This window comes from Phyllostomus discolor, chromosome 3 (genome assembly GCF_004126475.2).
Source record: "Phyllostomus discolor isolate MPI-MPIP mPhyDis1 chromosome 3, mPhyDis1.pri.v3, whole genome shotgun sequence".
NCBI lineage: Eukaryota > Metazoa > Chordata > Mammalia > Chiroptera > Phyllostomidae > Phyllostomus > Phyllostomus discolor.
This window is the reverse complement of record NC_040905.2, coordinates 67455381-67480727: the sequence shown is the minus strand read 5'-3', so window position 1 is coordinate 67480727 and position 25347 is coordinate 67455381. Positions and strand designations below refer to the sequence as shown.

Below are 25347 nucleotides of genomic sequence, written 5' to 3'. Positions count from 1 at the left end.
CTCTTCACCTGTTCTCTTTTCCCCTCCCATCTGGCAACCTTTTACCTTAAAGTTATTTTGATATATAATACAATTCATCTTTTACTTATTTTTATCAACTGGCTTATATAAGTCTATGGATATCTATAGCTTTTTGGTCTGATTGTATCTGCCTCCCACTCTCTCTCTCTCCCTTTTTTAAATCTCTCTCTGCCAGTGCATGAGGGGTTTGTCAAACAAGAGGTGGACCCATTGTTTTTTTCAGAACCTATGTAGATGATCATAAGTTCTTATCTCCCTTAGATACTTTTATTATGGGCAAATTATATTAATAGATTTCCTAAACTTGAATCAGTCTGGGAATTCCTGCTTTGAACCAACATGACCAAATACATTTTATCAAGAATTAAATTCATAACAATATATGTGCCCCTATGTTTGCTGCACCATTATTTATAATAGCCGAGACATAGAATCATGGAAATAGCCTAAGTGTCCACTGGCAGATGACTGGATATAAAAGATATGATACACACACACACATACGTCAGAAAATGCATACATATATAACAGAATACTACTTAGACATAAAAATATGAAATATGCTATTTACAACAACATGGATAGATCTTGAGAGTATGATGCTAAGTGAAATAAATCCAATGGAAAAGGACAAAAACTTTATCATTTCACTTACTGTGGAACATAAAACAAAAAGTAACAAACAAACAAAACAAACGAACTGATACAGACAACAGAATGGTGGTTACCAGAGGGGAAGCGAGGGGAAGAAGGCAGAGTGAATAAAGGGGCCAAATAATAGTAACAGAAAGAAACCAGACTTCAGGTAGGGAGCCCATAATAAAGAGTACACGGATCTTGAATTATAACATGTGTATCCCAAAACTATATAATGTTATTAACCAACACTACCACAACAGAGTTAATTTAAACAAACAAAACTCTTAGATACAAATGAAGGTGACTTTGAGGTGCCAGCTAAAAATCCAGGTAGAAATATCTTGCAGAATATTAGAATCGTGTGACTCTTATTTTCTTTGCAAGAAAGAGCTCAGAGAATTAAATATTTGGGAGTCACCCAAAAATTGAACCTCGAAGCCAGGACGGTGGACAAAAGCACCCAAGATGAAAGTAAGAACCACAGAGGAGGCTCGGGACAAGGTGCAGAGAAAGCCCTGAGCTGTCAGGGTCTGTGCAGGAGACCCTGACACCATGTTTCATGTTAACACACTGTGTGTACTGCTGGAAAAGAAGGCAGAAGAAACTTGGAAAAAGGCGGCTGCCATTAAATTTATAGAATAAAATCTTGAAAAGCAAAAGGCTCAGAGAAGAACAGGGAGGAGACCTGCTGAGAGAGGAATAGATTATGGAGACAAAGCGTACAACTGCTGCAACTTTTCACTGGGAAGGGAAGTGGAGTGTTTTGCTGGGGGCCCTGCTAATGCAAGGAGATCTTCTAGTTGTCCTTTGTAAAGTAAAGGGCAAAAATTATTCAGGAGTTTCTTGGTGCTGGTGATGCGGAGCTACTGGATCAGTCTGAGATGGCAGAGGTGGAGGAGACACTGAGGTGACTGCAGAGCCAGAAGGGACTGTGGGGGTTATTGTAGGGAACACAAAGCCGTCCTTACTAAGAGCACCGTGGACAGTCGCACCACCACACAGTCTGACAGCCTCACACACGACTTTGTCTCGAAGGCCTAGAGCACTGTGCATGGGACTGACCCCCAAAATGACTTCACCTTCCTTTAAATTTGCTCCAAGAAAAATTAAATTACGGTTGTACCAGATAATAGTACAGCTGTACCAGACTATTTCCTGATTGTGATTCAGAATCCAACTGAATACGCCACTCTCTTGGGTCCACAATTCATTCCTTCATTTAATGCCCCCCCAAGAATAATAGTGTTAATCATGTCAACTGACTGTCAGGTGGAAATGACCTTGGAGCCCCTGCAGACCACTTCAGGGACCAAGTGGGCTGCAGCTCCACCCCTTCCCACCGAAGTCACCCCTCTGCCAGTCAGTTGCTCCTGAGTCCCCAGGAGTGCCCCCTTTCCTCAAGTTCAAGTTCTGAACAAGAGCTTGTGAGGGGCACAGACCCTGCTTCCTTCTGACCTTTTCAGTTTACTTTGTTGCCCTTGGAAAAAGCTGTTTTTCTTTAACTAAAAATAACTGCAACTTGCAAAAGAAAACACAAAGCATAACTTCTCTAGCCATTTTCTGATTTTTTTCTCCTCTGACATACTATTTTAGGAAGTACTCACTAGGTATGTATTTAATTTAATTTCTATAATGAGATATGCAGGGAGGGGTTCAGAATGAGTCTCTCTGAGATGTGCGTCAGTGGTGTGGGGATTATTTTGAGCTAAGGCCACGGAGGCCCTGCAGGCTCAGAGAAACTTCTGCCTACCCCTTAACTAGCTAGAAGAATTTAAATTAGGAATCTGGCCCACGATGAGAGTTACCACCAGAAATGGCTTTTACGTATCTGTATGGCAGGGCAAACTAGTAATTACTGAACACGTGCTCTCCCTGCAATTACCTTCTGAAGCCCCAAGCTGCATTAGCTCATCCCTGGCTCAGAATGCCTTATGTACACAATTTCCCTCTCTGTCTCTGAACCTCTCATGTATGCAAGGTCTCTGATTCTCATATGCAGGGTTCCCATACATATGTGTACAATTAAATTTGGTTATTTTCTCATTAATCTGTCTCATGTCTATTTGATTATTTGATCAGGAAACAAAACAAAAAAAAACCCTCGAGCCTTGATAGTAGCAGGGGTGTCCAACCTTTTGGCATCTCTGGGCCACACTGGAGGAAGAAGAGTTGTCTGGGCCACACATTAAATACACTGTGACATGTAATCACACACACATAAATCTCATAATGTTTTAAGTAAGTTTATGATTTTGTGTTGGGCCACATTCACAGGCATCCTCGGCTTCATGGGGGCTGGACACCCCGGTAGAGGAAAGTTTCTTCCTCCCTTGCAAAAACAGATCAGTATCTTTAAGTGGTAGTAGAAAAACTTCCTCAGAGTTCCTTTTCATAAACACTCTCACTGACTCATACATTTGTTTTCAGAAACTCAAGGTCTAAGTTAAATGCAGAATAAATTATTAGTATACAGTAAAAACAAGCAACTGACCAACTTTTTCATATCCTAAAGAAAGAGTGTAATGAAGTATTTGTATTGTTATAGCTCACAGTTCAATTTATTGCAAGTTGAAATGAGAAATACCTTCAGCAAAAAAGAAGGTCGTATCAAAATGTAAATGTAAAACAAACAGTAGATACCATAAAATAAAGTAGGACTTGGAAGATTTCATTGAAGGCTTTGCTACCTGTGGTGGGGAGGGGTCAACTCGGAAAAGACTGGCTGACAGGTTCATTTCCAGGGTTTCCTCCATCACCACTTGCTATGACTGGCTGTGCAAAACAAGGCCCACCCCGAGTAAATAACAATGAGGTCCAGGGAATAGGCTGAAGATTTCAGCACTACAAAAAACAGAATATGGAGAGCTATTTTTAAGTCACATCTTAAAAGAAACTCCCCCTTCTTTCTTTTTCGTCCCACCATACACCAAAGAAATAAAGACTCCAAGGGGAACAGAGCTAGAGGATAATAATGAAAACAACTGCATGTCACCATGCAATTCTGAGAGGAGAATAAACAAAGGCAGCCTTGGGGTAGTTACACACAGGCAAAAACACAGCCTTGTGAGAATGTAAGGGAATGTTATATCTGATACGGTTTACAGTGCCACCAACTCTTCCAACTCAATAATAAGGTAACAGTTGCTGAAGTGGAAATGGTACCTGACTCTCAATGGGTGTTAACAGTTCAGGTGGCCTGATGCATAAGATCAGGGAAAATTTTGTAGGCAAGTAAGTGTGAATAAGTCCTGGGACCTAAAATCTTCTGAATGACTAAGACTCCAGAAATAGTGTCTCATGCACATCAATTAAAGGAAACATGATGAAGGATTTCTCAAAGGAGAATGCCATCTGAAATAAAGGACTCGAAAGTATGTGTGTGGGCAACATATTGAGCAAAGAGATAGCTAGGTCTATTTTCTGGAATTCTGGGCAAAATTCGTTTTAACTGCCTGAGGTTTTGGGGGATTTATGGTCTCTTTTGGCTAACACGAGACTATAATCAGGGCCATAACATACACTTAGAATATGACCTAACACAGAATTTCATTTAGCACTTGGCTTCTATTTTTCCTTTCCAAGAGGAAATCCAGGTCTGCATGTCAAATTTTGACATTTATCTGCCAGACACAGGACGTAGAAAGACTTCGAGAACACCGCAGCCAAGTGGAGGAACACCGATTAGGAGAGACCTACGTACAGGCAGCCCACTCTGTATTACCACTGACAACGGAAGGAACACCCTCTTCAGCTAAAGACACTTTGTACAGGAATACTATGGATCATTAACCTATTGAATAAAAAAGAACTGATTTGCAAATGCAAGTTTGGATCTCCAAAACTTAGGCATTCTAGAATTGCAGTCTGGATATATCACTAGAAATAATTACTGTTAACTCTGTTTTTTTTTTCCTGCAAGTGCAATCATACTGTACACAATGAATAGTTTATTTATGAAACGATTTTTGCCAACAGTACTTTTCACTTGGTTCTGTGTATCAGTATTACCTATGGAGTTTGTTCAAAATGCAGGTGCCCAGGGTCAATGCTAGATCAGTCCTGCCCCTTCCTTCATCCCAATGTTTTATTTAAATCTCCAGAGGGTGTTCTAGGCAAGTGTGTCTTTGAAAAGTTTCACAAATGAGTAACAGGTGACTCTGACTATAACCAACATTTGTAGTGGCTGCATACATCGTATTATGTGAGCATACTGGGAGTTCAGTCAGTCCCCCTTCGTTAACTTGGACTGCCTTGTTTTTGTTTTTTTAACACACAGGGAAAATTGTAAAAACAAGTTTTTTTTAAAAAAATAAATATATAAAAGGGTTTCTAAAGGTAAAATTTAGTTGTTCCTTTAGAGTTGTTTCAATATTGAGAGAACAGGGAGGTGTGAGGTTCAAGAAACGATATAAAAGAGTTGTCATAATTTTTAAAAAATTGCAGGCCCCACATTTTAGTATCACTACCATAAACATTTCTTTAGTTCCAACAAATAAAGATTATACTTCAAAAACTGTTCATAGGAACTGAAGATTATGCTCTAAGTTGTAATTTAAGTGTAGGATATGATCAGCCTTAATGTTCATCATCTTGCAGTTGAGCCAGGAGGCTCAGAGAAACGTAAAGCTCACAGCAGCACAGTCCATTGGGCAGCATGTTAAAAACCCACAGCAATGGTACATTATGTTATCTTCTGCCCGCTTCCTGCATAGCCACAGAGCAAATCTACACTAAACTAAAGTCCTTCTGCTTGAGCACTTTATCAGAAAATTTAATAGAGAAATTGTCATTAATGCTCACTAGAATAGATAATGATGGATCCCTCTGAATAAAGGAAGTTAGCACAAAAAAGCATTAAACTTCTAGACAATACATCTTTTAAAACTGAACTTTTTGGTATATGCCAGAGCCAACTAGACAATCAACACATACACTGCATCAGTCAGGCTATGCAAGATAAAATAGCATAAGCTTCATTAAGCTCAGTTTTTGTAACATTATTCCTATAACAGTCCCCTATTAATTTCTTCCTGAATCAAATACATATCCTCCTCCTTGCCTTTTCAGGCCATGCATAACATCACACCAGTCTCCTAGCCCACCACGTTTCTAGCACGACAGCCCCAGCCTCCATTCTGCATTCTTACCAGGCAGCCCACCTGCCTTGACAGCCATAACCACTTGCAGTTACTGAGGGTTCCCCTACGCCAGGCTCATTTACCTCTTACAGAGACCACAGGAGTCTGGTCCTTTTCCCTCACGCAGATGAGCCTGACGAGGGAGAGGCCAAGCAACTTGTCCTCAGCCATGCAGCCAGCAAGGAGCGAGGCTCACCCTTGTGCCCAAGGCACTCCTTCACTGCTCATACCACTGGCTGCTGGAATGTTCTCCCCTCCCCCCCATTCCATCTGTAGATCCAAACAGATCCTCTTCCCAGACCCAGATCAAATCTTGCCTATCTCTCCCAAGGAATTTTCTCTAACTAGAAAAACTCATACTTATCTTTGTAGAAGCTACTTTCAGTGAAATAGCTGAAATGCCTACTTCAGAATGACTCTCAAAATGCCACAAACCCCTTGCCACTGCAGGACATTTACACCTCAATTCCAATTCAAACCCAGGCTTTCTGAATTGGCCATTTTACTGGGGGTGTGGTGTAATGGCATTTTGACATTACTGCATTAAAGCAACACTGTCCACATATCAGTTACTTTGTGTGTTGGTGTATATTCATTTATTTATTGAGATACAATGGACATATAACATTATAATTGTTTCAGGAAGCCCCGGCCTCCTGATTTGATATTTTTATATATTGTGGAATCATCACCACAATAAGTCTAGGTAACATCCATCAGTTTCGTTTGATAATTTGTAGACCTACCTAATTAAAGACATTCCTAAATCTCAGCTTTATAAATTATAATAACTTGATTCCTCTCCTCCCCCTCCCTTTTTTATTACCTGAGAAACCCTGAGGTTCATTGCAGGGCATGTTGGAAACACGGGTATTTTTTTAGGTGACCACAGGATAGAGGACATTTAGGAAACACCCTGAGACAGGGCCTGTAGCAACAGCTTCTCCTTCATGATTATGACCAAGCAAATTAGGTTTTGTCCACTCATCAGAGACCCTTGTATAGTGAATCTTACTTGTGCTATCTCAGCTCTCTCCAAGTAGCTGTCACTATGAAATTAGAACACCTTCCTAGGGTGCCTGCTGGAAGTTACCCAATGGTCATGTGGAAGACAGAAACTACATTATTTTTGTCAGAGAAAATCCTAAGTGGGAGAGAAAGGGAAGAATATGCAGTCAACTGATTGGAAGCAAAAAGGTGACAAAGTGGTGGGATGTGAACTTACACACATGTACACACACACACTTTTATTTACTGCTGTCAAAGCCATAAAATGTGGTTATATGAGCCCTGTAGCTGTGTCAGGACTTGATCCTTATATATATAGTCTCACTATGTAGTAAACCATAAACTTGATCAAAATTAGGTTGTTCCTTTAGGTTTTGAAATATCCCAACATCATCTTAACGTATGCTTTATTTAAGAAAGGTCACATTTGGAGATATTCAAGTCTGCAGTAGAAATTGTTCTATATTCAAGGCAGTGTCCAAAGAAAATGAAAAGCAATGAATCATTAGATTAATTTTATCTATTTCTAAATTCAATGGCTCCTATCTCATTTGTCTAGTGCATGTTGGCAGATAGGGACCTGCCATCACTCACTAAGGAAAAGACACATTTATTTACTGGTCATCCATGTGAGCGAAAGCCAGTGGATGAAGATGACAGTCAAATTTCTTGGCTGAGTGGGCTGCTGTCAGAGCCAATTCTTCTGAGTGTCTGTAAAACACCTTTTAGACAGCATCACAGTTTAGTGGTCAAATGCAGATCTTACCATGCCTTCACCCATTCCAATTCTGGGATTTCTTATTAAAACAATGAACAAAAGCAATGCTCTAGGGAGAGCTATGACTTTCTTCAAAATATAAAAATTATATTTATATTCATTCTAGTATTTCCCCAAACACCTACTTTTTGCATTTAATAATTCAATACAGGCAAATAAACACATCAAGTATTGTGTATGCTCATATGTAAATATGACAGGCATATGCACATATAAATTCCATGAGAATTGTGATTGGATTTTCTCAAAATTAAAAAGTATGTGTGTCTAAAATGAGTAACCCAATTAGTCACACAGGCAGAAAGCCCAACTTATGATTTATTCAAATGCAACTTTGGCTTTTAACACCATTAAGAGACTGTGCATTAGTCCAAAAATGCAATCCAAATTATACTCTTCCTTTTGTTATTTTATTCAGCAATCTGAAAAGCAAAAGGAGAAAGTCCTTTCAAGTGTTTTAGCATTTGTAGTCTTGTCTCCAGAATTTGTGTCACGGCTCACATCACTATCACCTCACTCACTAACCGGCACGGCGCAAAATTGTAAAAGTTTGCTGAATTTATGAATAGTGACTTTTCTTTAAAAACACTTATTTCTTTATATTCAAACAAGAGCATAATTTAAGGCAAAAAGGTAAATTGGCTACTATTCAATATTGAACCTTAGAAAATGGCCAAACAAGACACTGTTTTAGAGTTCACTCACATATCGAACAAACAATTGCTGAGTCCCTATACACTCTGTGGCACATACCCTGCTGACATCCAAACATTTAAAAGGCATAGATAATACATGCAGAAGGTATAAAATAACAAAAGTGTCTGAAGGAAAGAATAAACAAAATATTATAGGCTTTTACAGTCTTCATTTCCAACCATACATAATCCTATGATAAAGCACCCTGCACTCTAGAATTTGGGATAACCCACAAAAAGATCATTTGTGTAAAAGCTTTGGTTACCCCTACTAAACTTTCACTGTGGGAGTCTGGAAAAGCTATGTATCATCACCCTTCCAACATACAACCTAAATATCCAAGCTTTTTCCTTCCGTAAATTTTTAAAATTTCATGTGTATTGGGTTTTCTTTTGTAAGCTGGGTTGAGGTTTACTTACTTTTTAGCAAAACTGACCAGAGTGTTTCCAGTAGAGAATGAAGGTAAAGGAATGAAAGAATAATAGTACATGATGTAGGAAGACAGAGATATGCTATAGCTCTATATCAGCTCTGTCTATTCACTTGATAACTTCTTTTCCTTCTTCCTTGCTCCACTATCCCCACACCATATGTGTTAGGATTCAGTGGCATACAAGGAGGGTATCACATAGCTAGTAAAAAGCTTGGGCATGTTCCTAACCTCTCTGATTCTGTGTTTCCTCTTCAGTAAAATGGCTTAAACATCTTAGCTTTTAGCAACTTAGTGTCTGGCAGGCTCTGCATAAACGACGGCTGGTGGTGGACTGGTTATATAAACAGGGATTCCATACAAACTATTGTCCTAGCACCCAATTAAACCAGAATCACTGGGGTTCCTGCTTCTCTCCTATAGAATGGGACTAACTTCAGGGTTGTCCTAAGAATTAATGAGATGATACATGCCAAATTTCCCTTACCTAATTCCTATGTAAATAATTTTTGGTACTTCTCTTTGGTTTTCAATTTTCCAGTTTTAATTTGCCTACACCTAAATTTCTGTGACTGCTGGATTATGCAAATAATGGTAACCACAAAACGCCTTGGGGTAGCACAGCAAAGGAGTCACACTGAAAATGAAACAACTGCTTTGTAAAGATGACAGAATCTTTAGTATTCATGTAATCCTCCCAGCAATAAAGAGAAGAAATACTGAAATTAGTTATTAATCTTATAAGATCCATTAAGGACCCTAGAACTGACAACAGTTGAGTCTTAGAATGAGAGTTGTCCAACAAAATGCAGGCAGTTTAGTACCCTGGTTCTCATACAGCCCTTTATGTGTCTCCTGTGAATATTTTTCTTGACTGAATATATTCACTTATACTTTTCAATTTTAAATTATGAGAAAGTAAACATTTATATTGGGAACAGTAATACATTCCAGGATACATATTTATAGTCCTTACAGTCACCAGCTCTGAAACCATACACTACTCCCAGCCTCCAGAAACAAACCAGTAACCTGTCAGCATGAGACCTGTAGTACTGTTGTGAACATGACCTTCGCATGAACAGAGTGGCAGAGCAGCCTTCCATTTAAAGCAATTGTGAAACAGGAGGAAACAAAACTATCTCTGAACTTGGACAAAGAAAACATAAAATTAGTAAAAAATAAAAACATAAAATCTTTTATGAGTAATTATTATTTTCTCCTTGGTTTCCAATTATGTGGATATGAAACTGAGAAAATCTGTAATGTTGACATTTTAATGATAAATTTATATTCTAAATCACATTTGGTATTGCTCAAAATATTACAGTTAGGAACTTAAATTATTTTCCTGTCTTCATAGTTCAGGATCTGAGAATACTGCCCTTCCTTTCTCCTTGGTAATTTTCAATTATTACACAAAGTAACAAAAATCAGCAATGCTCAATTTCCCAAGATCTGATTTTCATCTTTAGAAATTTAAACTATTGAGGCAATTTTGTTTAGAGAGTATTGTTATAGGTGTATTTTCTGTTGTGATTACCACCAAAGTGTGTGGAAAAAATAATAAGTGTGCATTGCTCTGGGTTTACAGGTCTATAATGTATATTCCCATGGGGAGCACCTCATGGAAATTCATCCTCAGATGGCCCCAAGGCTACAATATACATTGCATAATCCCCATATAGCTGTTTCAGACAGCCCACTTGAAGATTAGTTCCAAGGGACCCAAGTACAACTCGCATTATCATCACTTTCTTTCCAACCTCAACATTTCAAACCAGGAAAGCGAAGCAGGAGGAAAAAAAAAACAGATCCATGAATGATCTGCCAATCATACCTCTTCCCTAAATAGTTAAAAGTCTGCCATAAGGGAGGTTTAAATTAAAACAACCTAGATGAAAAGAGATGGTGCTCTGTCACTTTTTCCCATCAAATTCAAAGATCCAGTTAGGGAAGGGCCTGCCATTTAAGAGTCCCCTTATTCTGTGATATAGACAACAGGAACAATGTTCCTTCCACCCTCCCACCATCCCTCCTTCTCTTCTCTTAATCTCTCCTTCCTTCCTTCCTATCCAACTACCTGTCTGACAGGCAAAATATTACATTCTCTGAAGCTGATTTTAAGTGCATTCGATTTACAACATGACCCAGCAAGTAAATAAACAGTCTGTTGAGTGGAGCAGAATTAAGCATCCAGCCACAGACAGAAAGCCAATACTGTACAAATGGGACCACATGGTATTGGCAGCCATTGACATCTGCATGCAACCCCTTAACTACTATTACGCATGAATCTCTCCAGATACGGTTTGTAATCTTATCTCTCAGTGACTCTCTCTAGTTTGTTTCTGCATTAGGCATGATAGATGCATTTTAGAAACTGACAGTAGAAGATTAATACACTCATATCCATCAAAGAGAACCTTTCACTGGTTTCAAATAGCTTTCCCTCCCTTCAACTGCCAACCATGCCCCCCATGCAATCATTACTTACTCACGAAGGCTTCCTCATCCGTTGGCAAACGCATTGACATGCAGAAGTATGTATCAGACTATTAAAAAAAGAGAGATATAAGATACAAATTAAACTGCTGCTAGTAAAAAAGAAATAATAACTAATCAAAGAATGAGCTATATGACTGAAAAAGAACTAGTGGACCAGCCAGGTACAGTTGCCTGCTGCACGCTGGATGCCAGGTTAGTGGAGGGGCTAACTCTAGTACTTAGGTACTCTAAAAGTTTTTAAGACTCTTCAAATCCTGTTTATAAAGTCATTCGTCATGAGTAATATTTCTAATATGTCAGTTGAAAGGCAACATTTTAGAAGCTTAGATGAAGAGTGAAACAATTAATTGAATTTGATTTTAAAATGGTAGCAGTTTGTTTTGACTGTATTTGCTATTTGCATAATTAAGGATTTAATTTCCTGAATCACTTTACAATTCCCCAAAATATTAATTAAAGATGTACAATGAGTAAAAGTTGGTCTTAAAATATAATATTACATTTGGTTATTTTTTCTTACTTTAAAATTCTGTGTAGTTTATTGAACAAATTAACAGTAACTCAATTATTCTATCTTTTCCAGTTATTGGTCTTTTATCTAAATGGTTACTTTTCTGCTATCAAATACATTAACACCAACAATTTTTAGTGATAAAAAATGCAATTTAGAGAAAATGAGTTCCTGTTCATTTACGCATACCACTTCCTTAATGGAAATCCATGTTCAGTGAGGTGTCCTATGGTTGATAATATACCCATTGTAAATAGAGACAACTCACTTAATAATTCATACTTCATGAATTATTATTGCACAGGGCTGGATCCAGAGACTACACAAATATGAACAGAGATCATTTGGGTTTCTCTAAACCTACTGGTTAGGGCCAAAAATTACCGAATTTATATCTTATTTTATTTCGGTGATGGGATTCAAGGAGGTTCAAATACATATCAAACAAATTGTTATAAATACAGAAGAAGTTGAAGAATTACAGAAATATGATTCAGTCTTCATTTTTCCTTCTGTACATGCCACTTTTCTCACTTGAGCACACTGTTTCATTTCTTAAAGGTTTTTATAGTTATTTTGATTCCCTCTTACTTTGCTAAGAAGAAAATGTACCGGGAAATGTTGAAGGTTTCATGGTAAGGAGGTTAAGCCACAGAAATGCTGGAGATGTGAACCGTGTATCCAAACCCCAAGAAATATATTGGCAAAATAATGCTCAAAGATCTCACAATCATGTACAAAATTGCTCATAAACATTTCTCCAACCTTTGAGTTATTCATTTAAAAATATTCCTATACTGTTCTAACAAAAAAATAGTAAGCTCAAGATTTTTTTATTTGTTCATCCTCAGCTATGAGTAAATCACTACTTGAAGATATTTAGTGGCTACTATAGCTGCTGTTGCTACTATTACTACATCTATCCAACAGTTATTGAATGTTTACAATATGCCAGGCATGATTCTCAATCTTCTACTTGTATTATATCATTTACTAAATTAAACAATACAGCATGGTAGATAGATGCTCTTATGAACTCCATTTTAAAGATACTAAGAATAACAACATTGAGAGCTGAGTATCTGCCAGCACTGTTCCAAGCACCTCACATGTATTACCTCTTTTAATCCCCATAACACATTCCTATGATATCAGTAATATTTATCATCCCCATTTTAGAGACGAGGAAACTGAAGCAAACCAAGGTTAAGTAACTTTACTTAAGTAACTTTACTCCTGACCAAAACCTCAAAATAGTAGGGAGACAGACTTCTGAACCTCCTCTTAGCACAGTTTCTTAAGAAAGCTAGCAACTAATCTTTTCTCTGTCTCTGTGAGATCTAAATCTTCTACCACCAAGAACTGTCTTCTCACATTCAAAGAGTAATTCTGCTTGGATTCTTAGCCATTGAAAGCCTTGCTCTAACTTAACATCACTGATTCCTGTCATATAGATTGAGAAGATTGTTTTTCCTCTGAGTCGGTGCCAATCAACAAACCCAGATGGCCTAGTTACATGGACCAAGCCCCACCAACACCCCTCAGTGCCTTTCTCTCAACATGCCCAGCCTTTAAAATAAATGGTCTGTCTTTTGTTTTAGCAAGTTCAGTTTGGTTCACATTGGACCCCCTTCCCTATTGATAGTTACTATTGAAGAAATCTATCCTTACCACTTTAAATAGTGTCCTCCTAGTTTATCTCTGACACTAACAAGTGCAGGAGCTGAGATCTGAACATCAGCTGTCTTTCTAAGGCATTACAGATCATTCAAAGCAATGCAATCAATGACATAAAGACAAACCAAACAAAAATTCTTTTAAATTTGGACTAACAGGTTTTGGTTTTATTTTATCTCTGATTTTATTATAAGTCGCTTCAAGCTGTTTTGGAAATAAACAAGTTATAGGCATAAACAGAAATGTGAAATTCAGCAAGTTGGTTCTTTTGACAAAAGGAAAAATAACTAAGCACAAGAATGGTTAAATATACAAAATAAAGAAAACTACTATTTACACTGAAATTTGATCTGATCCATATTGTAATTCTTGCTCTTGTCATCACTTGAGCAATTTAAAAATGGCAGAATAATTTGGGATTAGTATTCTTCTAAGAATTTGTATTTATTGGTTTATAACTTCCCTATTAATGAAAATGTGTTCAGATTTCAATGGTTTCTTTCCTGTTATGTTAAAGTAAGTTTGAAAAAGGAGAAGAAGGAGCAGAAGAAAAAAAAGAAGAAGGAAGGATAAAGGAAATTCTCTGCGGGATAACTAGTATCCTGCAAAATTATTTTGGGAGAGTGAAGTTTCTATTAGACATTGTAGTAATGGTCTACCATGCACAATCATACTCTGATTTAGGATTTTACTTATGACCCATTTTTCAAGAGAAAGAGTAATTCTGTTACCAAAAATGAGGTAAAAATGTTTTTTAAAAAATAAGTACATTTAAAAAATACAGCGTGGATCAAATCAATAATAAGCCTTCAACTGAAAGCTCTGAAGACCACAGTTCAATAGAACAGAGAATAGCTAAAAGGTAACTTATTCTTTTCTCTGCAACTGTAAAACGTTGGGTCTGGAGTATTCTGGTACCACAGTTTGGATTCGACTTAGAATTAAGTTGAGAACTCAAGATCCATGTAAAGGAGATACACCCCTCAGGGTTGTTTACGTGGTGCAACTGGAGAGCCCAACTCTTAAAGATGATGCAGGGCTGAGTTTTGTCTCCCTCAGGCTGGCTGAGTGTGAGTAAACACTCTTTTTTGTTCATTTTCTTCTCCAAATTATTCTCTGAGTAGGTCTAACAGCCACTGCATTTTTTTTTTACAGAAATGGGAACTGATTCGCATAAAGGTTTTTGATCTGCTTAAGGCCACTGAGGTAGGTGGTGTCAGAGTTAGAAATAAAAGTCTCTGATTGTATGCCTTCAAGACTATTAGACCCGGCTGGTGGGGCTCAGTGGATTGAGTGCTTGCTATCCTGAGAACCAAAGGGCTGCTAGTTCGATTCCCAGTTAGGACACATGACTGGGTTGCAGGCCAGGCCCCTAGTAGGGGGTGCTCGAAAGGCAACCACACATTGATGTTTCTTCCATCCCTTTCTCCCTCCCTACCCTTCTGTCTAAAAATAAATAAATAAAATCTTTTAAAAAGACTATTATAGATAACTATGTATCTTTCCTGCTACTTGCTTGCCATTAACTTAAACACTTTTTAAAATTATTTAGATTTGATATTCTAGCTAAATTATGATTCTGGAGTTTTTTCACATTTATACCTGTTTTCCTATGAGACTAAATCCTATATTTTAAACATAATTTAAGATTCTTCATAAGAAAGTAAACAACTTTTTAAAAATAAGATATATAACCTGTTGAAGAATGGACAGGACAATGGCCTTTGCCAAAGTATTATAAGCTCATCAATATAGATTAATTTCTATAGCACATCACCATGAATAAATAATTTAAATTCAATGCTGTAAGCGGTAGTTGGTTTAAGATTTTAAGACTATAATAAATAGTAAACACATAGTTAATAACCACCAACCAACCTTGGGTTTGAGAAACACTTTTTATAAAAGCCTCCTGAGGCAATGATAAGAAGAAAACTAGAATGATACAGTTCTCAAAGTAATGAAATCATTACATCACTAATATATGTAAATAACCCATTATGTTTTTCTATTTTGCAAGATGAACACCAAGAACACTATTTAACAATGACCCGATTAAGCAAATATGACCACACAACTTCTGTCATTCAATAATACAAAAAAAAAGAAAGAAAGAAAAGATTTAAACTACGGTTAGTACTTAGCATTTGACACCTTGTAAAAGGGAGAACATTGACTACGCCTCCTACTTCATTCTGGAAGATTCTCATTATAGTTATTTCCCATGATAATGCAACCAGGCAGGTATTACAGACACTCTTTTAAAGATGGAAAAACTGAAGTTCAAGAAGGCAAATAACTTGTTTGTGATTTTTTTAAAAATTCTGGAAATTGATGAAATGGAATTTGAACCCATTTCACTAAAGTACTTCTCTTTCCACTATGGAAAGATGGATATTAAAAGGCTATTTTTTGAAGTCCTTTAATATTTGAAAAGAAAATGTCAGTTCTTAGACACAATTTTAGTAGTTTACTTGATTAATGGGAGAAATAAAGAAGTCAAAGACATGCAAAATTTAACGAGAAGTTTTAGTTCAAGTCCTCTATAAATTTCCAACAGTACCTGAAAACATATCACGAAAGCTTGTTGACAAACTGCAAAAAGCTAGACTAGCGCCACAGCTATCTAATTCTGTCACTATTTTGATTCTGAAAAGTAAAGCTATTTGAAAACATATACATAACTCAGATCAGTATTTCTCTGTAACACATTCTGAAGACAAAAAAAAAACAGCACCTTACTGCCCATTATAGCAGTTCCTTCTTTCAAACACACTGTCCTAGACAGGAGGCTTCTATAATTCAACCCAAACTACCTGCACAATCTTCCACAATTTTCCATATATCATCATCATGAACCCTCTTTTTCTCTCTCTGGGAAGAACACTGTACCTGAGCTTGGTGCCAGGGGACTATCTATAAAATACTGCAGATCCAAACTGCTAACATAATGCTCAGATGCACAAAAAGGGAGACATATAATGTGAACCTCTGTAGCCACATCTCCCAGTGTGACCTGCTTTGGCACATCAGCCAAGTCTGAATGAAGAGGGGCACGATATTGCCAATGCCTCTCTAGTGCTGCTGTTGGGCACTATCCAGAAAATGCACATTTCCCTGATGAAAGAAGATAGCATGCTAGAAATGAAAAAAAAAGTGCCTATTAGTAAAGAACTGTTATTATATTCTATTATTATCCATTTTAAACTGGGTTCTCATGCAGGCAGTAACAGTAAAACCTTGTTTACATTATTTAAGAAGAGTGTTCTTTACTTTGATTTAGTCATTTGTAAGACAGAGATACAGTGGTTTCCATGGAATAAGTAGTTAATAACATCAACTGCTCGTTTAAATCAATGTGGGACAAACAAAACCATCTGTACACCATTACATGTGAAAACTGTGCACATGAAACCAGTAATTTTTGTTTTGGGAAACCAGAGGTACCATTCAGATTCTAGTGTTGAACACTAGACTGGATAATATCCTCACTGCCCTTTTTATTGTTTGGGCTTAAAGAATCCCTGCAGACTATCTTTCTTACAGAGACTATTCAATGTGGTGCCACAAATAGGTGTACAGATAGACAACATGACCCAGTTTCTCTTGGATATGGTCCTTTTGCTTATTTCTGTGGCTGTTTGCAATGTTTTTGTTCTCTGTATATGGCCATAAGCCATAGAAATATTATATTGTGTGTAGTGTAGTCTCAGGTAACTTTCCTCTTGTTAAATAACCAGAGCAGTGGAACCATCTCAGGATGGCAATTGCTACTTTGTGCCTGTTTGAAAAGTAGGTAGTCATCTATCTACTAACCCAGATTATACACATTTTAAATTCAATCCAGAAAAACCATGGAGGATCTATGAAGCCCTACATTTTCCCATAATATTTACTTTGGGTTTAAATAACTTAAGTTCTGCAAATAACGGGTGGAAATCGGAGGAACTGGCAGTGGTTCTGCCAGACCAACAAGAGAAAAGTACAGAAAGTGATCGATCCTTTTGGACAAGACTTTGAGCTACACTGAGAGGAAGAAAGCAATTGAAAAAATATTTTTTAAGTTTTCTTTAAATTGATCCAGACAGAAAACAGAATCAAATTGCTACTGGGGACCAGCCCACAACCCAGGTATGTGCCCTGACTGGGAAATGAACCTGTAGTTTGTTGGTTTATGGGAAGATGCTCCAGCTAACTAAGTCACACTGATCAGGGCCCAAAGCAATTTTAATACATAAATTTTAAGTTTACAGTGACCCAGTAGTCTACTCTCAACCTGGTGTATAATGAAAAGCAAAGAAAAACTATGCCAAAGCACAGATGATTTTCTGGAGCAAAAACTCAGGTTTAAAAAATTTACCTCTCTGAAACCAGAACTTAAGACACTTAATTACAGATAAAATTCCTTAAGCTGTCACCTTTATATGGATTCTACCCTAATTTTCTTTTCCCTGTTAAGTTTTTCTCTTACCATATACATTAAAAACTATGTTGTCCACGTATGTTTGTATTTATTAGGCTCTGGAAGAAATAGTTACAGTGAAGATTTTATGTTAAAGCATTCTTAAATGCCTCTAAAAGAGCATCCTGTAAAAGGCACCATTCTTGTCCTTACTATTAAGCTAAGCCCCATTCCTAAGAACTTTTGGGGTGTTTATCCTAATCCAGAAGGCAATCTTGTTATAGAAATGTCTGCTAGCATCCTATGCATTTACAATAATATCTGGCACATAGTAGTAGCTCTATAAATATTTGTTGAATCTTATATGTACCACCTTCTTCCTTTTGGTGGCAATGCACTCAGTTTAAGAAAAGCTGAACTGACAGAGATGATGCTAAAGCTGTCACTGATCTCAGAAGGAAAAAAAAAGAAAGAAAGGCTAAACTGAAACTGTATTACAGATGCTGCCTAGTTAGGGTTTTATACAGCATCCCATTTCATATGAAGTTTATCCTTCAGTTGCTTTACCCAGAATCCCATTTGCATTTTTAAACTATAATGACATTGTGGCAGATGATGACAAGACTCTCGATGCCAAGTAACTGATATGGGAGCTACTTTCCTGGCAAGGCCTCTTCTTTGGGAATTACCACTGTGTACTAGCAAATGACGAAGAAAAAAAGTATTTTGGTGATGGAACATCTCTGTCTTAGAGCATTCACACACTTACATTTAAGAGGAAACAAAAAGGAGCATACTAATAATACTGTGTAATTAATTACCTAGGCTCAGCAGGTGGTGACAGTGGTCGGATCCTCTCTGGCTTCCTGGTTACAGGGGGAGTATGTGAAGGGAAACTATACTGTTTCCCATATTTGGGGACACGATGAAAAGCAGTTTTTTGAACCTAGTTGTCAACAGTAACCTGTCACACCTACATTCCTCTCCCTTAGCACAGAAGGCTGGAAACTAACTGTATTTATCAATCTGTTCCGCAAGTCTGACAACCCTGAGGGAAGTAAGAGATGGAAAGCCAGCCAATTCAATTCCAGGTTAAATGAAGACAATTGCAACTTCTGAAAAATGACACTTTTTCTTTAAAAAAAGTGAAGAAGAGGCACAACAGGCTGGAGTACTTATATTTAATGATGAAGTCACATATTTAACTATGATCATCAAAGGGCAAAGTCATTTTGCTTCTCTTCCTTCCCTCAGTGATTCCATGAATAATAGCATCTTCCTTAGATTTGTAACTCATAAAGAAATATTTCAACAGATACTCATCCTTGGCCTTGAACTTATAAGATGAACTATAAAATCAAATATAAAAATATTCTTTGGACAGCTGTTTGCTTTTTCTTTGTAGGTCATAAACATTTCTGTGTCAACATAAGGCATTGCACCACAGTCCCATTTGCCAGTTTGCACCCTGCCACTGGACCATGCTTTTAGGATTGCAGCCTTGATTTATTCTTGTTTGTGCTCCCAAAGATCACCTGGAAGAAGAACTGGGTATGCAGTAAACACTGGTTGAACTAGTTTGTTGAATTCTGTTATGCTGCATGACTAATAACCTTTCATAAAGGGCCTATTCCTACCAAAATAGCTCCAGAGCAATGAGTCATTTTCTCCATTAAGAATTTTATTTAGGTTTTTAAGGCTATCAAACCAAATTTATCCCACCATAATTTTCCAACTTCCATTTAAAGGTATTATTCATAAGTCAAGGAGAGGAACTACTCTATAAAGGTTGTCTTCTCTTTGTATCTAAACTCCCAGGGTATACCGGTAGTTAATGGAGTTATTATTATAATGAACCAAATAGCTGTAGAAACTGCAAAGGCCCATTTTCCAGACATTTTTTTTACTTGTAATCAGTTTATTCTGCATTATAAATGTAAATACTGCACTCCAGTGTATGGTATCCTTCTTTAAGCCCGATTGGAAAATTCCTAATACTAAAAGAAAAAGTAAATTCAATGTTTTAAAATAAGTTTTATTTTCTTATTTTTCTCAAACTTCAATAAACACACAGCATGATAAATACAATGAAACAAAATAATCCTAAATTATCATCATATAATAGGTTTCTAGTTAGTGGCCCTTAGTAGGGGCGTTATAAGAAAACTGGACCTTTTATAGCCAGCAGTTATAAAATATAAACTGTATAAATAATATAAAGTAAATTTAAGAGTGATCAAATAGTTTATGGGGGAAGTTTTTAATAGAAATTTTTCCACTGATGAATTCAGATGAAATGACAATTAGAATACATACCAAAAGCAACTTCTAATGAATCTAGGCAAGAAACCAATAGGTGAAAAGCTGTTAAAAAACTTTATAATGGAGTAATCTACTCACAATTCCTAATTTAATAAGGTTTAACATCATAAGAAGAGAGACACTCAGACATTATATGCTTCTTGTTGGTATCATATAACATCACCTATACATTTCTTGCCAAAAGCTCCAGCCTAAATCTAATCAAGCCTTTAGATATACCAATATAGGAAATATAAAGGGCAGAGGGACATGCTAAATGATACTCTAGATGCAATCAGCAAAACCTAGAATGTAAAAACTCTTTAGGACAAATATACTGTCTTCACAAATAAATCACAAGGAAAAAAGAGACAAAGGGAACCTCAGTATCCTTAAAACAGACATATCAGTAATATCTACCATGTAGACTCCGTTCAGATGCTAACGCAAGCAAACCAACATTCAAAAAACATAACTAAAAATCAGAGAAATTTGACACTGACTATATATTTGATATTATAATGGTAGTAATGGTGATTGTGATTATGTTTTAAAAATCAAGTATTTATCTTTCAAAACATATACTGAAATACTACAATATAAAATTAAATGAAACAATGTCTAGTAGATGCCCCAAAATAGTTCACTGTGTGCTTGTGTGGAGGAAGAAGAAAGTAGGTAGATATGATAAACAGGAGTTAACCATGAGTTAATAATTCTTCATGGGTGTGTAGGGTTTCATTACACAAGCCTTACAATTTTATTATAGTAAAAGTTTTCCTTTTAAATGTGTCAAATATAGCCCTGGCCGGTGTGACTCAGTGGGCTGGGCATCATCCCACAAAGCGAAAGCTCACCGGGTCAATTCCCATTTAGGGCACATGCCTGGGCTGCAAGCTAGGTCCCTGGCTGGGGCGGTGCAAGAGGCAACCAATCGATGTTTCTCTCACGCATCACGTTTCTCTCCCTCTCTTTCTGTCTCCCTTCCCCTTTCTCTAAAAATAAATAAATACAATCTTTAAAAAATGTTTAAAATAAAAAAGAAGCAGTTTGTCTCCAAGAATCTTTGAAACTAACCTACCAACCAATTAATGTAGCAGTCAAGAAGCCAAACAACAGATACATATTGATTCTCTCCATAGTTTGTTTCTGGGACATAAAAATAGGTATGAAAAATCATCTTCCTTTAGAAACTTTAGAATCTAATGGAGGAGACAAAGGCTCCCATTAGGAAACAGAGAGGTGTTAAGCTTTGTGTTAAGCACTAGATGAGTGGTGGGAGTTCAGAGAAGGGGGAGATCAGAAGGGCTGACTGGGTCCTAGGCAGGAGCTGTTCCGGCATAGGGGAGGAGGGCTGTTTGCCTGGGCCTGAGGCTCAGGGGAACGTTTCTCCTAACAAGGTAAGAGAGAGAGTGAGAGACATAGACAGGACCGGAAAAAGAACACAACTTACAACTTTCAACTTGTGTCCAGAACCCACCATTTGTAATACACAGCTTTAAGATAGTTTAAAAATCCTGTAATATTTTTTGTGAATGGCACTGTATATTATGCTGTACCATTTCTATAATGAAAGTATTAATTTGTTATATTTAATATTTAAAATGCATCAGTCAAAGTTACTTTAGAAAACAAGGCACAAATAAAGGGGTCAACTGAGGAAAGTAACCAAGGACAAAGCTGTAGGCTAGGTCATGAAAAGCATGTATGGGGTTTTGAAACACTTCAGGAATTTACAAAGTAGCAGCTGTTACCACTCAAAGACACAAGAGGCAAGCCCTGGCTGGTATGGCTCAGCTGGTTGGAACACTCAATTCCCAGTTAGGGTACATACCCGGGTTGCAGGTTCAGTCCCCAGTAGGGGCTTGTACTAGGAGGCAGCCAAGCTGATTTTTCACTCTCACCTCTCTCTCCCCCTCCCTTTTCCTCTCCCTAAAAGGCAATGAAAAAAATGTTCTACCCTCAGGTGAAGATAATAAAGTATGAGGAAAGAAGAGGAAGTTATTAAAATCAGAAACTGCTTTAGCCATAGGAGAAGATGACAGGACCTGTGGCATAGGGAGAGAAATCCTGTCCCTGTCGACCTGCTGCCCAGCAGAGAAGGAGCCAAGGAAATAAATGCCCTGAGCTCTTCCTCTTTCTTTCCAGTAACTGGATGCCAGAGAGCATGAGAGCCTATCTGTGGTGCCCATAAAGATCCATCTCCTGGAGCCAGGAGTGGGCTGAAGGAAAAGTGGGAAGTACATCTGGAGAGGCCAATGGAGAACATCTGGCAGGAAGAATGCTTCCTTGTTTTTATAGTCCTGCTTTGGCATTTCTTAATATTTAGAAAATGATAAAATGGGAGACTCAAAACCAGGAAGTGACTGTAGGCTTCTCTTAGCATCTGAGACGCCCTGAGCAGAGAAACTGAGTCTCTGGTTAGAAGGGGAATTCAGATAAACAAAATAACAGGAAGATCCCCAGAACTTAGAGTTGAAAACTTCATTTGGACAAAACCCAGAGATGGAAGCATGGTGAAAGCAGAGACAATGCGGTGGACTAATAGGCACTGAGGTGACACTTTAAAGAGTTCTGACAAAGGAAGCTGGGCAGACTGAATAAAACCAGATAATGAAAGGGGCTTGGAGATGAGAATTCAGGTGTGATCTTCTTAGATGTGCTACTAGTCACGGCCTGTGAGCAAAGGGCAGGGCACAAATTCATGAGTGTCGTCCTTTAGGAAGAACAGTGATGGAACTGAAAATGAGCAATGGGGATACAACAGCAGTCCAGGAACAAACCAGGAGGCGCCGCTATTGGTTTAGGTTAAGTCTGTAAACAGTGGAATCCTGTCCATTCGCCCAGCCACATGCCCCATATATCCAACTATCTCTCAAATATATACTGGTTCTACTATTGCCAGGTTCTGAACTAGACAGGGAGCATACAACGCTGAGCAGAGACAGATATGTTTCCTGCCCTCACAAAGTCTGCAGTCTGGAGAGGAAACAGGTATGACTTGAGTAGTGACATGAACAAATGTAAAACTGATGTTGTGAAAGGCACTCTGAAAAGAGGTGTGTGGTGCTATGAGAGCAATGACAGCTCTCTGAAAGGTGGGGGTGGGGTGGAGCCAGAGGAATGGGGGAAGGAGGGGGGGTCAGGAAAAACTTCTCTGTGAAAATGCTGCTTAGGCTGAGGTCTGGAAGCTGGGAAGGCATTGCCTGGTGCAGACAGAGGGAGAGCAAGAACACGGTGAGGGCAAAGGCTGGGTAGGGAGTATAGGAAGCACAGAGAAAGAAGGAAACCAGTGTCACTGTGACAGAGAAGAAAAGGGTTGCATTTGAAAGACATTTCAAAGGACAAGGTAAAAAAAGAATTGTAGACACCTAGAATTTAGACCATTAAGAAGGTAAACAGTCTAATATGATCCCAACCATTTTAACCAAGGAGAGGAGACATTTAATTTCCTAATCAACCTTATTTAGTAATGTGCCTTGTGCCTTGACCAAAGAACACAACCAATAAATATCTAACCTAAAGAAGTATTTTAGGCACTGTGCGAGGTACTAGAAATATAGCCTTAACTAGACAGACAACCTTCATTACATTATGAGTCCTCAGCCAACTTTCAGGAAGAGCTAGGCATAGATTCATGGAAGATCAATTAATCACTGAGTATTCACTGAGTACTATCTATGTCAAGACACAGTGCAAAATACTGTGTAAATACTATATTGGGCAACACAGGTATGAGCTGGCTTCTTTGAAATATAGATGATTGTTAGCTCAGTAAGAGCATAAACTGACAAAAATGTGCACAAGAAAGAGTAAGATGCAGTCATTGGTTTCAGTGAGATAACTAAAACATGAAAATGAATCACTGTAAGCAACAGGTCTATAAGTGATACAAATTATCATGGTCCTCCGATCAGATCAGTTTCAGGGAATCTGGTTGTTTTATAGGGAAAGGGAAACATATTCTGCAACTTAATGAATGTGATCTGATTTCAATAGATGAAGACGCAGGGCAAACCAATTTTAACAGGTAGAATAACATCAAGAAATTCAGTGGCATCAGGGAATAACAGGCTCAGTGTGGTAGAAAATGGGGGAATTCAGACTTCCTCCAAGCTGTGGAAGTAATATTGTAAATAATAGCTAACAAGGCTATTTTATTGATTGCAGTACACAGTAGGTTATGCACATTAGAGTGACTAACCATACTGGTGTCACAATGGTGACATAAGGTTATTTCATAAAAGCCCAGGGGAGCAAATGTTCTGGTAGACTAATATTTAGAAAGTCGAGAGTTGAAAACATAATTTCAATCTTGTTTACACTTCAATGCTCCAAAAGATTACTTAAAATTTTTATATATGCCTAAATTAACTCTACTGATATTAATATATATGGGATGGTATATTTAGATGTCACTGGATTTGAATTTATCTCAAAGAAAAAACTCACTGTCAGTCAATGATTTCCTGAACTGACATCCACAACGAGGAGACAAGTTCATTCTCAATTTAATTGTGTTTCCTTCATAACAGAGTGATTCACAGGTTTGCAGATTTCTATTCTCTATAAAATTCTTAACCATAATAAAGATGTTCTGGAAGATTTATTAAAATAAATGCAAGAAAACGACCTTTAATTCATATATTTGTAATCTTATTTTGGACAACTGACATTATTGGATCTTGAGAAATATGTACATGTTGAGAAAAAAAGGAAGTGGGAAAATAAGTGATATATAGTCTTCCAATGAACTTGGAGTCTCCTGACAGCAGCTGACTTGAATGCATTAAAATAGTGCTAAATTTGGCTTTTAGTTGCTTTAGTGGTACTTTAAATCTCTTTGGTTATTGTAGAAGGTTTTCTGGTCATGACAAACCAAAATGAAAAGGGAATACTGTGGGCAGTGACTGTATTAAATACCTTATTTATTTCAACTGACTCCTGCCATAATTGATGGAAGGACTCAAGTCCCCTTGCACCTGACAGCCATGGGTTTCTAGATACAAGTTTAATGGTGCTGATTAAATACATGGTAGGTAGAAGACAGACAAGTATATATAACCTCTGGCAGAATCCGAGAATTCAGGTTGAGTAAGATAAATTTTTTACTCTCAACTCTGAACTGTTTAGGGTAGGAACTTAATTTCCTCACCCCTGACCACAATTTCCCCCATTTTGTATTATGGAATGCTTATGACAGCAGAAAAACAATAAAGAAACTATTAGTTAACTAGT

At 37.5% G+C, this 25347-nt stretch overlaps 1 protein-coding gene and 1 pseudogene across 15 annotated transcripts in view; one reads left to right on the top strand and one right to left on the bottom strand.

The window, feature by feature from the left end:
- PAM (peptidylglycine alpha-amidating monooxygenase) overlaps positions 1 to 25347 on the bottom strand; it is a 277534-nt gene that overhangs the window by 107270 nt on the left and 144917 nt on the right. For all 15 annotated transcript variants that reach the window (XM_036020590.1, XM_036020592.1, XM_036020593.1 and 12 more), the window contains one exon: positions 11208 to 11265. In XM_036020590.1, the coding sequence (XP_035876483.1) occupies positions 11208 to 11265 (58 nt within the window). The remainder of the gene's footprint in view (positions 1 to 11207; positions 11266 to 25347) is intronic.
- Positions 897 to 20902, top strand: LOC118499493 (annotated as a pseudogene).